Source organism: Cnephaeus nilssonii, assembly GCF_951640355.1.
Source record: "Cnephaeus nilssonii genome assembly, chromosome: 5".
NCBI classification, from domain to species: Eukaryota; Metazoa; Chordata; class Mammalia; order Chiroptera; family Vespertilionidae; genus Cnephaeus; species Cnephaeus nilssonii.
This window is the reverse complement of record NC_137076.1, coordinates 28094753-28111874: the sequence shown is the minus strand read 5'-3', so window position 1 is coordinate 28111874 and position 17122 is coordinate 28094753. Positions and strand designations below refer to the sequence as shown.

Here is a 17122-nt window from a genome sequence, read left to right as displayed (position 1 = left end):
TTGATGCAATGAGGGAAAAAATTATGCAAGAACACAAATACTGGGAAATGAGGACCATTTTGAGGGCCATCTCAAAGACTGGCTCCCATACTCTGAAATCCTTCTGTGTTGATTAATTTTTTAAAATCCACATTCTGTTCAACAACTGCAATTATGTTTGTAACAGTATTGACTGAACCATCCCCCTACTGGTGGGCGTTTAAGTTGTTTCCAGCCTTTTGCTACCATATATGGTGCCACAGTGAACTTGTTTTGTACAGTGAATTCTTATACAGAGGTGCCTCTGTATGCCCACTCAAATGTATGAAAGAATCTGCTTGTCTATATTCTTGCCAACATCATATTATCAAAAACGTTCATCTTGGCCAGTTTAATAGGCATGTGAGACAGAACTCTTAAGATAACCCTGAGATTCCAGCCGCTGGTATAGTCATGCTTTTAGTCTCATATTCTTGAGTGTGGGCAGGACTTGTGACAATGAAGGATTTTCCCTCCTGTGTTGGCAAAGGTGAAGATATTCAGCAGATGTCATTAAGGTCTCTAATCAGTTGACTTTGAGTTCATCCAAAGGACAAATGCTCAGGGTGGGCCTGACCTAATCAGGTGAAGCACTAAAGGAGAGAGTCTCTGGCTGGCCTTGAGGAAGCAAACTGCTTTGTAGTGGACAGGGCCATGGGGCTGTGGATGGCAGACAGCCTCTAGGAGTTGAGATCCATCCCCAACTGAGAGTTAGCAAGAAAACAGGGCCTCATTCATTCAACCACAGGGAAATAAATTCTGCAATTTATGAGTGCAGGAGAAGATTTCATGCTTCAGAGGAGGCCACAGTCCCCACTGAGGCCTTCATTGCAGCATTGGGGGATCCTAAGCAGAGGACCCAGTTAGACTTCCCCCAGCCTCCTGACCTGGGTGAACTGAGATAATAAATGTGTGCTGTATTTGTGATAAGGTGTTATGCAGCAGTAGACAATCCTATATAATAAAAGCCTAATATGCAAATTGACCGAATGGCAGAACGACAGGTCGCTATGACGCGCACTCACCGCCAGGGGGCAGACGCTCAATGCAGGAGCTGCCCCCTGGTGGTCAGTGCGCTCCCACAGTGGGAGCACCGCTCAGCTGACCAATGGGTGCCTGATGCTGGGCCCACGAGCCTCTCCTGCAGACACTCCCTCTGCGCGCCCCTCCCTGATCCAGACCAAGACCGGGATTGGGACCGGCATCGGGACTGCCTGGGCACGAGCCCGTGGCCGCTTCTCGGTCATGGGCACGCTGGTATCGCCTACAACGGGCGTGTGGAGACAGCAGTAGAGCGGCAGTAAGCCTATTGAGCAGCGGCAGGCACAGCGGGGCTGGGATGAGCGGGAGCGGCCTGGCGCCTGGCCTGGGCTTGGGTCCCTCCCTGGCCACCTGCTGCGGCCCGATCCCTGCAGGCCACCCCAAAGGACCCCACTGGGGTCCTCTAGTGAATATATAAAAACAAGCAAACAGAAAAGGAGACGATGAATACATTAGGTATCTCCCATTGTAGAAGAGTATCTGCTAGTGGCTTTGATATACAGGAAATTGGGTCACCTTTTGACCTAGATCCCAGTTCCTCTCTCCCCTCCCCTGGTGCTCATGTGTCTTCACTGAGAGACTGTGATATGTCACAATTAAGAGCCATGTGCTCGGGCCGGCTTTTGTCTTGGCTGCCCCGCCCAGGGCCATAGTGCTGTGGTTAGTTTCCCTCTCCGGAAAGTCGATCCTTGTTAGCTATGCTCTTAGTGGTGGAGCTCAAGGACCCGCTACTCTCCTACCCTCGGGGACCCAATCGGAAATATGTCAGTTTATGTGCACAGGAGTAGAGGCATGCCTCCACCCCGAGGACAGCCTGTTGTCACCAAGCAGAAACGCCGGGCCTTGTGTTCTGAGCACCCGCAGAGGCTTCCCACGTGCCCGTTTCCCGAAGAGCAGGGTAACGGCCAGCCTTGCCTCGTGGGACTAAAAGGGCGAACAAAGTTGGAGTTGCCCCAAACCAAAGGGATAACTTCAAGTCCAGGTTTCCAGCTCATCCTCAACCACATCCCAGACCAGGGCTACATCTTTAAAAGTGCAATTTATCACCACTCTAGGCTATCACTCTTTGGGTACTTTTGTTATTAAAAATGAAAATAAATTCACACCCATTAGAGTGGTCTATTATTTTTAAAAAGAACAGAAAATAGCAGGTGGTGTGAGGACGTGGAGAAATTGGAACTTTCATGCATTGCTGGTGGGAATGCAGAATGGAGCAGCCAGTGTGGAAAACAGTATGGCAACGCATAACAAAATTAAACACTGAAATGCCACATGGCCCAGCAATTCCACTTCTGGGTACGTACTCAAAAGAATTCAAAGCAAAGACTCAGACACAAATGTGCACACTCACACAGCAGCATCATTCACAATGGCCAAAAGGGGGAAGCAACCCAAGTGTCTGTCAACAGATGATGGATAAACACAATGTGGTCCATTACACAATGGAATATTATTCAGCATTAAAAGGGAAGGAAATTCTATATATAATCCATATCTATATAGATATATATTGATTTCAGAGAGGAAGGGAGAGGGAGAGATAGAAACATCCATGACAAGAGGGAATCATTGATTGGCTGCCTCCTGCACGCCCCCTACTGGGGATAGAGCCCACCACCCCAGCATGTGCTCTGGACCAGAATCGAACCCGGGACCCTTCAATCCGCAGGCCATCGCTCTAGCCATTGAGCCAAACCGGCTAAGGCAGGAAGGAAATTCTGATACCTGCTACAACATGGATGAACTTTGAGGACATTATGCTCAGTGAAATAAGCCAGTCACAGAAGGACAAATACTGTGTGATTCCACTTATAGGAGGTCCCTAGAGGAGTCAAGTTCATAGAGACAGGAAGTAGATGGGAGGGGCCAGGGACTGGAGGAGGGGCATGGGGAGTTAGTAAGTAATGGGCACAGAGTTCTAATTTGGGAAGATGAAAAAATTCTGGAGAAGGATGGTGGGGGTGGTCATACAACATGAGTGTCCTTAATGCTTCTGAGCTGTACACTTAAAATTGGCTAAAATGTTATATTCATGCTGTAAATAGTTTACCACAATAAAAATAAAACACATAAAAATAAACCAATGGGGTGTTAACCCGAGGGAGGCAAAGCAATTTCCCAACAGTCAAAAAAGCCTCACACCCAGATTTTAGCCTCAACGCTGGCTTATCCCCACGCAGTGACACCTCCCACCAGAAGCAAAACCATTCCATGTTTCCATTTCCTGTTTCTGTTTGTTTTTACCTCCCCAGCTGGGCTTGGAGCGGTTCCATGGAGTCGGCATCCTGGGGTTTAACTCCGTTGAGTGGTTTATTGCTTCTCTTGGTACCATCCTAGCAGGGTAAGACCACGCGCTGTTCACTGTTAATGTTGATGAGCCGCTACACAGGGCCTGTCCCAGATGTGAGCGGGGAGTTCAGCCTCAGCCCCAGGTGGGCAGGCGAGACAGACACACAAACCAATTAACCTGGCAAATGATTAGCATCTCGAATATAGAAGGTTCTTCTAGAACTCAGTAGTAAAAAGACAAAAAGATTTTAAGTGAACAAAAGACCTGAACAAGAAATGTTACAAAGCAAAGTAGGTGATAAGCAGTTCAAAGATGTTTGATGTTATCAGCCATCAGGGAAATGCAAATGAGACCCAGGACAGGATGGTTAAAAGCAAGAACATCCTGGCCGGTGTTACTCAGTGGTCAGAGCATGGACTCATGCACCTAAGTGTCTCGGGTTCAATTCCCAGTCAAGGTCATGTACCTGGGTTGCAGTTCTGATCCTCAGGCCGGTCAGGGCGCATGCAGGAGGCAACCGATCGATGTGTCTGTCTCTCACATTCTCTCTCTCTCTCTCTCTCTCATCTGTCTCTCTCCCTCTCCCTCCCTTCCATTCCATTCTCTCTGAAAAGCAATGGGAAAAATATCCTCTGGTGAGAATTAAAAAAAAAAAAGCAAGAACAAAGGGCTGCCCATGGAGGGAGCAGGTGCCTGAGGGTGGGGGGCGGTCCAAATCCCATCTCCGGCATTCATTATGTGCCATGACACTTTGAACAGTGACGTCACTGCCCTGACTCAGTTTGCTCAACTGTAAAATGGGCTGTTGTGGGGGTTCTATGATCATACATCATAATGACATCACAGGAGTTGCTGCTTTCATCATCCTTATCTCTTGTTGTTTTTGTCATTGTTAAGCTGTGGAGGGAGGGAAGCTTGTGCCAAGGCTGCAAACTCAGAACTTGCCTGCAGGCCCTTCCCCTAGCCCCCCACCACCCAGGACATCCTCCCCCAACCCCAGGCTCACACGCACATGACAGGCATGTGTGTTTTCTTTTCCCAGGGGGCTCTGTGTTGGTATTTATGCCACCAACTCTGCAGAGGCTTGTCAATACGTCATTACTCAAGCCAAAGTGAACGTCCTGATGGTTGAAAATGACTTACAGCTACAGAAAATCCTTTCGGTAAACCTCTACCCAGCCCTGCCTGCCAGTCATCCGAGGCCAGGGAGGTGGGGGGCGGGGGGACCTCAGAGGTCTGACCAGGTGTCTTTGTGCTCCCAGGTAGATGCTAATGATCAGGTGGGGTGGTAAGGTTGGCTGCACACACAGGTTCAGTATAAGTCCTCCACCACTTTTTAAAAATATATATTTTTATTGATTTCAGAGAGGAAGGGAGAGGCAGAGAGAGATAGAAACACCCATGAAGAGAGAGAATCACTGATTGGTGGCCTCCTGCACATCCCCTACCGGGATTGAGCCCACAACCTGGGCATATGCCCTGACCGGGAATCAAACTGTGACCTCCTGGTTCATAGGTCGGTGCTCTACCTCTGAGCCACACAGGCCGGACAGTCCTCCACCACTTTAGCATAACTGGCAAAGCTGCTCTTGCAGGCAGGGTGAGGATCAGGGTGGATTGGGGGAGTTAATTTCTAATTCGCAGTAACTTAATTTCCTACTCAGCCTCCATTTAAAACAACACGTGTATGTATAATTTTAGGCATAATTTTATGTGCAGTCCACTGCTATTCTTCTCTTAGAAGTGTGATTATGTTGAGCCTTGTCATGTTCATTCCTTATAACTGTCTGCATTCCTGCAATGCTTTTGTCTCTCTTCTATTTCTTTCCTGAATTCGACCACCTCCTGTTTCTCTTCTCTCTGGCCCTCTCCTCCCTTGTACGTTTACGCTGTGTTCCTCCTTCCCAGCTGCATTTGCTTCCGTCCGTTTTAAGTTTTATACTGGAACGTTGGGTGGCAGTTTTCCTTTGCTTTGTGGCGACTTTGTGAAATTTGGCTCCTCTTTTAGTTTCTCTTTTCTCCTTGCAGTGAAGAGAGACACGTACTGTAGAAACTATTCCTATTCCTTGTGTTCGAATGAACCTCCGTTTCCTGAACCAGCTTCTGGCAGGAAGACCCTAAGGGGAGGGGAGTTTGAGGGAAGGGTGAGCCCATGTGACCAGATTAATGGCTCAGCGGAGAGGCCACTGGGACTGTTTCTTAATATTTCATCACTTGTGAGTTGCACATTTCCCCACTTTTTAACATGTGTGGAGCTGAGATGTGTCTTGCCATTGATGGCATCCTCTTGGGTTATCATTGGCCATGTGTTTTGTTTTCCCACATGTTAATATCTCTGGAACCAGGGCACATTTCCCGACTCCTGAAATCCTAGCCGGACTCCGTGAACTGGAACACATGCCAGCAGGCCTCCTTCGAGCCCAAATCCTGACCTGGTTCAGGAAGGACAGACCTCCGCCTCCAGCCTTGAGCTTTTTTTTTTTTTTTTTTTTTAATATATATTTTTAAATTTATTTCAGAGAGGAAGGGAGAGGTAGAGAAAGTTAGAAACATCCATGGTGAGAGAGAATCATCGATTGGCTGCCTTCTGCACGCCCCCTGCTGGAGGTCAAGTCCCCAACCTAGGCAGGTGCCCTTGACCGGAATTGAACCCGGGACCCTTCAGTCCACAGGCCAACGCTCTATCCACTGAGCCAAACCAGCTGGGGCCAGCCTTGAGCTTTGTTGAAACTACTTTCTTGCATGGCACTTCTGTGGTCCCTGGTCCTCATGTCATGCCCTGCTTACTAATAACAGAATGTACTGGGGGCTGGGTCACGGGTCAAGGGTGATGGGTGGGATGCTTCCTATTCTTGACATGAATATTGGCTTATGATTTGGGTTTTTCCCATTAGAAAATGTCATGTTCCCCATCTTCCCCCCTGCACCAAGTTCACTGCTATGGCTTCCTGTCCTACTTCTGGTCTATTTGACCTCACACACATCAAGCCACACCTGAGTTACTTCTAGCTCATAGCCTGACGAACGGGCTGCTTGTGGGGCTGTGGTTCTGGTTGCTCTGCATGGAAGATTCAAAGCCAACTCCTGACACGCTTCCTCCCAAACTGCCTATTCATCTGCCCTGGCTGATCTAATTCTGGGCAATACTCGTGGCTTATCACCCTCCAGCTCTCCAGCGCCGCCCGCCTCCTTTAGAGAAACCCCAAACTCCTCACTATTGCCTCCAAGGGGGCCTACCTGGCCCTCACCACCCTCTCCTGCCTCCTCCCATATCCTTCTCCCTCCCATCCTCAGCCCAGCCTTCCCCAACTCTTTCTTCCTCAAACATCACAGACTGCTGCCCGCGCCAGGCATTTTGGTTGTTGGTTCCCCATCTTTCTGGAAGTCTCGTCTGGCTGGTCTAAGCACTCCCGTCACCGTTTCTCTCCGATCCACACCGGTGCCGTGGCTCTCATTCTAATGAACATAAGGAATGCTGGAAGTGATTGCTCTGTATGAGCAGGGTACAGGCACCCCCCAGGCCTGGTCACCCGAGCCTTACAGCGCTGGGAAGAGCTAGAGAGTTCTGAACCTGTCCAGGGCCCAGCTCCCCCTGCAGAGGACCTTTGTGGCCCGATTCAACAAGAATTTCACTGCATCCTGGCTGCGCGGTGCCAGCGGGCAGAGCACAGCGTTCGGCCGGAGGCTGCCTCGGGGAGGCCGCTGTGTCTGTGCACCTGTGATGGTTGGAAGCTACTGACACTGGCCACAAAGAACCCACAACCAGCCCTAAGACAGGTGGAGACAAGGAGCGATGTTCCACAGAAAACAAACGAGGGGCCTAAAAAGAGGCTGGGGTTGCAGTAGGAGGGCGCTTAGGACACCCATCGGCTTGTTTTCCCCAGGGCTGGGTGGCCGTGAGCCCCATGCTGAACTCTCTTTCAGATTCCACAGAACAAGCTGGGGACCCTAAAAGCCATCGTCCAGTACAAGATGCCCATGAATGAGAGCAATAAAAGCAACCTGTATTCTGTGAGTGTGGGCGGGGCACAGAGCAAAGCGGGGAGGGGGGCCTCACAAGGGAAGTGTGTGGGGACGCTCAAAGGCAGTGGGTAGTGAGCAGGAGGGAGGGCCAGGCTCCAGAGGGAAGTGGACGGGCCCTTGAGGGGCTTTTTTTTTAAAATATACTTTTATTGATTTCAGAGAGGAAGGGAGCGGGAGAGAGAAACATCAATGATGAGAGAGAATCACTGATCAGCTGCCTCCTGCACACCCCACACTGGGGATGGAACCCACAACCCGGGCATGTGCCCCAACTGGAATAGAACCATGACCTCCTGGTTCATAGGTCAATCATAGGTCAATGCTCAACCACTGAGCCACGCTGGCCAGACGGAGGGCCTTTTTAAATTTAAGTTTATTTCACTTTTGGCATGAAGGGTACAACTTAAGCAAAAAGATAAGTTGGTGACTCATGGAACTACAACTCAGGGTGTGGACTTCAGGCATGGCTAGAACCAGGGGCTTGAATGTGGCCCAAGCTCCATTTTGCCCTCTTGGTTTCTTGACGCCATAGTCCTAAGATGGTCCAGCAGCTCCTGAGGCTACATTTTGACTCATTCTTGTCCAGAGAGCACTTCCAGCAAAAGCCCTGACTTTCACTGCGGTTGGACCATTTGAGGTCACATGCCCAGACCTGATCCAATCACTGTGGCCCACATAGATGGAACCCTCTGCCTTAAACTAATCAGGGTTGACCTCTGGAATTGGGGGTGGAGTTGCCCCATCGAGCTGGTCACAGAAATTTGGGATGCAGAGTGGAATCTGGGAAGGCAGAGCTCAAAGGATATTGACCTCCACTGCCGAGCATTTGACATGTTAATTCACTTACATGCCTAGAACAACCCAAGAAGTTGGGTTCTGGTATCATTTCCACCTTACAAATGAGGAAACTGAGGCACGGGGAGCTTAAAGGGCCTGCCCAGGAGTGCAGGAACCCGAAGCAAACAGCTGCGCTTTGTCGGGCTCAGAGCAGCATCCCGGGTCTCCACCCAGGAGCCCCCTCCACCGAAGCAACAGCTTTTATAAGAGGAACCGGGACTGACGCTCCTCCCTAAACCTTTCCTCCGGCCAAACGTCACGCTTTAGGAGAAGCTGGCGGGACAGGGTCTGACTGGGGACGGGAAACGCCTGCCCGAGGCCCCACCCTCTGCCTGTCTTCTCTTTCCGCAGTGGGACGATTTCATGGAACTTGGCAATACCGTCCCCGACCCCCAGCTGGACCAGATCATTGCGAGCCAGAAGGCCAATCAGTGCGCCATGCTCATCTACACTTCCGGGACCACGGGCAACCCCAAAGGAGTGATGCTCAGCCATGACAACGTAAGTGCCGGCCGCGCGACCAGCTTGGGCGCATCCGGAATCCCTCCCTCAGGGGCGGTGGCCTTCAGGATGCTTTGTTCCTGACCCCCAGGGCTGCATTTAGGGGCCTGACACACGGCCCTTCGCCTGAGGCGTGTAGAGAGGCGCGTGGACACTTAGGAGGGGGCAGCAACGGGCAGGGGTGGAGATCATGGACTCTGGAGCAGACCTAGGTCCAAACCCGACTGTGATCTCAGGCAAGACCTGTACCATCTCCCAGCCTCGCTTCCTCGTCTGTAAAATGGATGTGACATGCTAGTCCCTGCCTCGCGGGTTGTTCTGAAGATGATTTGCGTTAATATTTGCAAAGAGCTCAGAACCGTGTTTGATAAGTACGTGAAGAGCAGTGAATATGTCTTTCCGAGTAAAGCAGAATTGAGGGCATTTTTTTTAATTGATTTTTTTTTTTTTTTGAGAGAGAGAGAGAGGAAGGGAGAGAGAGGGAGAAAGGAGAAAGGAGAGAGAGAGAGAGAGAGAGAGAGAGAGAGAGAGAGAGAGAGAGAGAGAGAGAGAGAGAGAGTACCTCCCGTAACACCCCACTGGGGATCAAACCTGAAACCTGGGCATGCGCCCTGACCAGGAATTGAAACTCGACCTTTTGGTGTATGGAATGGAATGATGCTCAACCAACTGAGCCGCACCGGCCGGGGCAGAAGTTGAGGTTTTGGTTACTCAAGGAAGACTGCGTGTTTTGGGGAACACTTATGTATGTCTGGATGGAGTCCAAGGCTGATAATTTAGATGACTGGTATGAAACCAAAAGGAGTACATGCTAAAAGATTCAATTTATTCAAAACCCTGGAAAATGCAAACTTATCCTTAGGGACTAAAAGCGGGTCGGCGGTTGCCTAGGGAGGGGCCAGCAGGAGGCATCACAAAGAAACAAATGGAAAGTTGGGGGGTGATGAAGATGTTCCTATCTTGATGATGGTGAGGTCTCACAGGTGTAGACATATGTCAGTTTGTGTCAGCTGTGCACTTTAAATGTGTGCAGTGCGTTGTATGTCACTTATACCTCAATAAAACTATTCTTAAAAAAGAATGTTGCCTGATCACTGCATGCCAGGCACCGTTCCAAGAGCTTTAGTAAATCCTCACAGCAATTCTACTGATTCTATCAGGTGGATGCTATTTTAACAGAGGAGAAACGGAAGCCCAGAGAGGTTAAGTTACTTGGCCCAGGTCACACAGCGTGCAACACGGTGGAGCTAGGATTTGGCTCCACAGTCTGCATTTTTAACTACACTGTAGGTCTATGTGGCTAACGTGCGAGGATGTCCAAAGATGCAACGTAAGCATGTAAAAGGTAGTACACAGAACACAAATGATTTTTTGTTGTTGTTGTTAAAAACTAAAAAGGCAGCCGAAAACGGTTTGGCTCAGTGGATAGAGCGTCTGTCGGTGGCCTGGAAGGTCCCAGGTTCGATTCCGGTCAAGGGCATGTACATTGGTTGCGGGCACATCCCCTGGTGGGGGTGTGCAGGAGGCAGCTGGTTGATGATTCTCTCTCATCAATGTTTCTAGCTCTCTATCCCTCTCCCTTCCTCTCTGTGAAAAATCAATAAAATATATTTAAAAAAAACTAAACTAAAAAGGCAGCAAGCAATATGCACCTGTGTAAATTTTAAAAGCAGAAAAGTGTCTGGCAGGACACCCACCAACTGGCCATGGTGGTTCCCTCCTTGAGTCAGAAAGATCACAAGTTTTAATTGGTTGATTGGTTGATTTTTAATCATCACTGGAGGATATTTTTTCCTTTTTTTTTTTTTTAGAGAGTGAAAGGGAGGAGGGAGGGAGAGAGAAAGAAACAACAATGTGAGATAGACACACTGATTGGTTGCTTCCCACATGCGCCCCTACTGGGGCCTGGGATTGAACCTGCAACCCAGGTACATGCTCTTGACTGGGAATTGGACCCACAACTCTTCGGCGTGCAGGCCAACACTCTAACCACCGAGCACACTGGCCAGGGCAGATTGCTAGCTTTTAAAAAATATGTACTTTTAGATTTTTATTGATTTCAGAGTGGAAGGAAGAAGGAGAGAGATAGGAACATCAATGTTGAGAGAGAATCATTGATCGGCTGCCTCCTGCACACCCCACACTGGGGATCGAGCACATCCCACAACCCCAGGATGTGCTCCCACCGGGAATCGAACCATGACCTGTTTCATAGGTTGACGCTTAACCACTAAGCCATGCTGGCCGGACAGATTGCTTCATTTTTAAATGAAGTTTTTCTACCTTATAAGAGCTTTTCCCTCCGACCTAGCTTAATAAGTTACCAGCACAGCCGAAACCAGTTTGGCTCAGTGGATGGAGCGTCTGCCTGCGGACTAAAAGGTCCCAGGTTCGATTCCGGTCAGGGGCATGTACCTTGGTTGCGGGCACATCCCCAGTGGTGGGTGTGCAGGAGGCAGCTGATCGATGTTTCTCTCTCATCGATGTTTCTGACTCTCTATCCCTCTCTCTTCCTCTCTGTAAAAAATCAATAAAATATATATATTTTAAAAATAGTTACCAGCACACACTGGCCTTTGCTGTTCCTTCTGCACATCAGAAAGCTACTGACTTGCTCCTTTACCTTCTTCTGGTCCTGCTCAAACATCACCTCCTCAGGAAAGCCCTCCCTGATTTCCATGTTTAAAATAGCAATCAATAAACCATCCCATTGATCCCTCATCTTCCTCTGGCTGCTGTTCTTTTTACACTGTCATATTATGTAGTCACTTATTTATCATGAACATCAGCTCCTGAGGGCAGAGGTTGTCTGTGTGTCTAGTGTCTGGCACCTAGGAGGAGTCAATCCACTTTTGTGGAATGAAAGAATGAATGGCATCTGATGAAACTCCCAGCTGACCCTGGCTCCTTGTGGCTTTACATGTGGCTGGTGAGATGTTTTCCTAGCATTGGGCTGACAAGTATCAACCCTGGAGCGAGGCTTCCTGGGGTTGAATCTTGGCTCTCCCCCCTGCTAGCTGTGTGACCGGGGGCAAGTTCCTTAACTCCCCTTGACTTTAGTTTCCCCATCTGTAAAACACAGATAAGAATGGTTTCTACTCTTAGAGTTGCCATGAAGATTAAATGATCCCATATCCTCTGTCAGTTGGCTATTAGCCATTCTAGAACTTAGCGACTTAAAACACCAAAGGTGTGTTACATCTGGGTATGGAATTTGGCCGTTTCTTCTGCCCCACGTAGTGTCAGCTGGGGTCACTCAGCTGTATTCAGAAAAGTAGAAAAGTCCAAGAAGGAATTCACTCACATGTCTCTTGTGGCTTGGGCAACCTCACGGCACGGTGGCTCAAGGTTGTTGAGCTGTTTACCATGGTGACGGGCTCTCCTCAGAGCAAATATTCCCTGACACCACGGCAGAAGCTGGGGTCTGTGGAGGCTCAACACCAGAAGTCACCGCGTCGTTCTGCTCCATTCTGTTGGCCAACCAGTCCTGTGGAAGGTGAGGAAAACAGACTTCAGCTTTGAAGGGGAGGGTGGCAGGGAATTTGCCGCTGCCTTTAACCGACCACGTAGATACGATGGTTAGAACAATGCCCGGCACACAGTGATTTTAAAGACCAGCATCACCCTCTTTATGGGAAGAAGGAAAGTTCAAAGTTTCTCCCACTTATAGGGCACTAACTTAGGTACCACCCTGAGATAAACACATGTTAATTTCTCACAAAAAAACCCACGAGGTAAGTTGTGTCATTAAAGCCTTTCACAGATGGGGAACCTGAGGCTCGGAGAGGGGAAATGACTTGCTCAAGGTCGTAGAGCAAAGCTCTGAGCCGGGATTGAATCCAGGAGTGTCTACACTACTGTACATCACCGTCTACACAACCCGAGCCCCTTCCCTCAATAAATGGGTGTGGGGTGCCTTGGAGCATAGGCGGTGAGTGACAGCGCTTACAGGGCAGAAGTAAAATCCCTCCATCCTAAGGCCCAGAGAGGGGGAAGTGGGACTAATCTTGAGGGCCTACTATGGGCCAAATGCTTTGCATACGTTACTGTGCTTAATCCCTTCTATCTCCTCAATCATTCATTCATTCAACAAAAATGTACTGAGCACGTACTGTGTGTTGGGGATACAGCATTGAACAAAACAGATCCAACTGTGGCCCTTGGGAAGACAGAGAGTAAATGAACAAATAAAGCCATTTGTTCTCCAAAGATGATAGGCAGATGGCCAACAGACATATAAAAAGATGCTCACCATCACTAATAGTCAGGGAAATGCAAATCAGACCACCATGCGATATTACCTCACCCCTGTCAGAGTGGCTAGCATAAAGAAATCAGCACACTAGTGTTGGCGAGAATGTGAAGAAAAGAGAACCCTTGTGCACTGTTGTGGGATTGTAAAGAGGTGCAGTCACTATGGGATATAGTATGGATGGTCCTCAAAAAATTAAAAATAGAACGACCAGCCCTGGCCAGGTGGTTCGGGAGGTTGGAGCATCACCCCATACACCAAAAGAGGTTGTGGGTTCGATTCCCAGTCAGGGCATGTTACCTAGGTTGCGGGTTTGATCCCTGTTGGTGCTTGTCCGGAAGGCAGCTAATCAATGTTTCTCTCTCACATGGATATTTCTCTCTCTCTCCCTTCCTCTCTCTCTAAAAAAATCAATAAACCCATCCTTGGCTGAGGATTAAAAAAAATAAAAAATAGAACTACAATCTGACCCAGCAATCCCACTCCTGGGTATTTATCCAAAGAATCCAAAACACTAATTTAAAAAGACAGACGCACCCCTATGTTCTGGCAGCGTTATTTATAATAGCTAGGATATGGAAGCAGCCTCAGAGCCCATCAGTAGAAAATTGGACCAGAGAGATGTGGTATACTTATTTATTTATGTAATGGAATATTACTCAGCCATAAAAAAGAATGAAATCTTGCCATTTGTGAAAACATAGATGAACCTAGAGAGGGTATTATGCTTAGTGAAGTCAGACAAAGACCATATAATTTCACTTTTATTGTGGTATCTAAAAAACAAAGTAAGTGGACAAACAAAACCGAAACAAGCCCATAGATACAGAGAACAAGCTGATGGTTGCCAAAGGAGAAGGGTGGGGGGTGGGGGTGTAGGGATGGCAATGAAGAAAAAAACTGTGAATAAAATAAAACCATTCAGTTATGGCGAATCATGCCTAGAGAATGAGACATTGAAAACTTCAGCTTGGGTGGCGTGAGACAGCCTCTCTTGGTCGACAACATTTAATGGGAAGCTTGGCAGGTAAGAAGGAGTCAGTCATGGGAAATTGGAGGAACAGCAGTCCGGGCAGAGGGAACTGCCAGTGCAAAGGCCCTGACGCTGGCCTCTGCCTGATGAGTTGGAGGAACAGTGCGAGGCCCATGTGGCAGGATTAATGAAGTAAACTGCCCACCGGAGTTTTATGACACCAGTGAGGAATACAGGTTGCAAAGTTATAGGTACGCTAAAACTTTACATCCAGGTATGCGCTGGAGAAAGAAAAACATGAATATGCTAATAGTTAGGTGATTATGGGAGGGGATTATGGGTGGCCTCTTCGTTTGTTGAACAGTGTTGGTTCCAGAATTTTATACTGGACAGGAGACACTTCTGTTCCCGTTTTACAAATGAGGAAATAGAGGCTGCAAGGGTTTTTAAGCAAATAGCCCAGGCTCACACCGCTAGCACACGGTGGAATCAGAACGTGATTCAGGAACACTTACTGAATCCTTCAGGTTTCTGACTTTCCCGGTAGACCTTCTGACTCTAGGATCTGTTATTGGACCCAAGGGTGTCTATGTAACCCTCCAAAGCCTCAGGCAAGTTAGTTAACTCTCCGTGAATCTGTTTTCCATCAGTAAAACAGGGAGATTCCTAGTTACCAACCACAGCATGCTATGATGAGGATTAAACAAGTTAATGCTTGTAAAGGATGAGAATAGTGCCCCCATCCAGTAGGTACTTTGTATGTGTTTGTTAAAGAACTGCATTTAGCCTGGTCAGTGTGGCTCAGTGGTTGAGCATTGACCTATGAACTAGGAGGTCAAGGTTTGATTCCCGGTCAGGGCCCATGCCTGGGTTGTGGACTCAATCCCCAGTAGAGAGCGTGCAGGAGACAGCCTATCAATGTTTCTCTCTCATCATTGATGTTTCAGATTGGAATACAGATTGCAAAATTATAGGTACGCTAAAACTTTACATCAAGGTATGCACTGGAGAAAGAAAAACATGAATATGCTAATAGGTGATTATGGGAGGGGATTATGGGTGGCCTCTTTGTTTGTTGGACAGTGTTGGTTCCAGAATTTTATACTGGACAGGAGTCACCTCTGTTCTCTTCCTCTCCAAAATCAAATTTATTTATTTATTTGTTTGTTTGTTTGTTTGCTTATTTATTTATTTATAAAAGAACTGCATTTAAGTGGCCCTTCAGGCAGGACAAGGCACTCTGGATTGTAAGCCCCACTTGTGTTCCAGATCACGTGGCTGGCCGGGACGGTGGCAAAGGACTTAAAGTTGACTTGCGCCCCAGAAAAGCAGGAGGTGGTAGTTAGCTACCTTCCCCTCAGCCACATTGCAGCGCTGATGATGGATATCTGGATGCCCATGAAGGTCGGGGGTTGCACCCACTTTGCTCAGCCAGACGCTCTCAAGGTAAGGCAGAGGGCAGCTGGGGCGCGTGGATGGTTCCATTAAGCCCCAGTTCTAGGGGTTCCTTCTCTGTCCTCATCTTATGCTTCATTTAGCAGCATCAGAAACAGTTGGTCATATTCTTGTTGTTTTATCTTAACCCAAATCAGGGCACCCATGTGTGGTTCTGTGGTTGTGTGTGTGTGTGTGTGTGTGTAAGTCAGTATTCCCAACTCCCCAAAGCTCCAAAAACCAAACTCATCTCAAGACCCTTAAGTTACTCACATCTGCAAAGTCCTTTTTGCTGTGAAAGATGACCTATTCGCGGGCTCAGGGGGTTAGGAGGGAATGTCTTTGGGGATGTGTTGATTCTCCCTTCCCACTGCATCAAACAGGCTGCATTAGGATCTTTGTAATTCCTTCTAAAAGGTTTATTCTTTTGTTTGTGTGGCTGCTGACTCCTTGTCATTTAGTTCTCTGCTTACATTCTCCCTGGCCCTTCTCACATCCCCCAAGCTCAGTGTCAGAGATGTAGTAGCCACTTGTAAATGCTTTAGGTGTTTGGCTGAATACATAATGCATATACATACACTCACCTACAGGACCCGAGACGTTCCCATTCTCCCACATTCGTATCAACTCCGTAATATCGTCAGGAACTTTAACATGATCAGCCTGATGGGTGATAAAGGTGTCTCTCACAGTTTCAGGAACTGCCAGACTCTTCCAAAGTGTCTCTCCCGCTGTGTATTCCCACCGGAAGTGTATGAGAGAGTTCCGGTTTCTCCCCCTCTTCACTAGCACATCCTCAACATCATCACCACTATCATTGCCATCCTGGTGGATGTGAAGTGACATCTCATCACATTAATTGCCATTTCCTTCATGACTCATGGTGGTGAACAAGTTTTCATGTGCTTATTGGCTCTTTATTTATCTTCTCTGGAAAAATGTCTGTTCAAATCTTTTGCCCATTTAAATATATGGTTCCAGGCCCTGGCTGGTGAGGCTTACTGGATTGGGCATCGTCCCATGCACTGAAAGGTTGCCAGTTTGATTCACAGTCAGGGCACATGCCCAGGTTTTGGGCTCAATCCCTGGGGGGGGGGGGGGCGGGGGGGGCGTGCAGGAGGCAGCTGATCTATGTTCTACTCTCGCATAGATGTTTTTATCTCCCTCCCGCTTCCTCTCTCTCTAAAAAATCTTTTTTTTAAAATGTGGTTGCATATCTTCTCATGGTTGAGTTTAAAGTGTTCTTTATACACTCTGGATATAAATTTTTTCTTAAATATATGTTCAAACATATTTTCTCCCAGATCTGTGACTTGTCTTTTTGTTTTGACTCTGAACTCCTATTTCTTTTGTAAAAAAAAAGTATGTTTTTATTGATGTTTAGAGGGAGAGCGAGATAGAAACATTGATGAGAGAGAATCATCGATCGGCTGCCTTCTGCATGCCCCCTACTTGGGAATGAGTCTTTAACCTGGGCATGTGCCCCGACTGGGAATCGAACCAGTGACCTCTTGGTTCATGGGTTGATGCTCAACCACTGAGCCACAGCGGCCTGGCCAATTTATTTTTTATTTTATTTTTATGCTTTTGGTGTCATATATAAGAAATCTTTACCCATGCCAAGGTCACAGAGATCTTCTTCTATGTGTTCTAAAAGCCTTTTAGTTTTAGCTCTTGCATTAAGGTCAGTGACCCATTTTGGGTTTATTTTTCTCTTTGGTGAGAAGTAAGGCTCTAAGCAAAGCTTTTAATT

At 47.8% G+C, this 17122-nt stretch overlaps 1 protein-coding gene across 1 annotated transcript in view; it reads left to right on the top strand.

Moving 5' to 3' along the window:
- ACSBG2 (acyl-CoA synthetase bubblegum family member 2) overlaps positions 1 to 17122 on the top strand; it is a gene marked incomplete at both ends in the record, with an annotated part of 40092 nt that overhangs the window by 1162 nt on the left and 21808 nt on the right. Inside the window, 5 exons of the mRNA XM_079773074.1 lie at positions 3312 to 3400; positions 4392 to 4512; positions 7274 to 7360; positions 8561 to 8710; positions 15205 to 15381. Of these exons, the coding sequence (XP_079629200.1) occupies positions 3312 to 3400; positions 4392 to 4512; positions 7274 to 7360; positions 8561 to 8710; positions 15205 to 15381 (624 nt within the window). The remainder of the gene's footprint in view (positions 1 to 3311; positions 3401 to 4391; positions 4513 to 7273; positions 7361 to 8560; positions 8711 to 15204; positions 15382 to 17122) is intronic.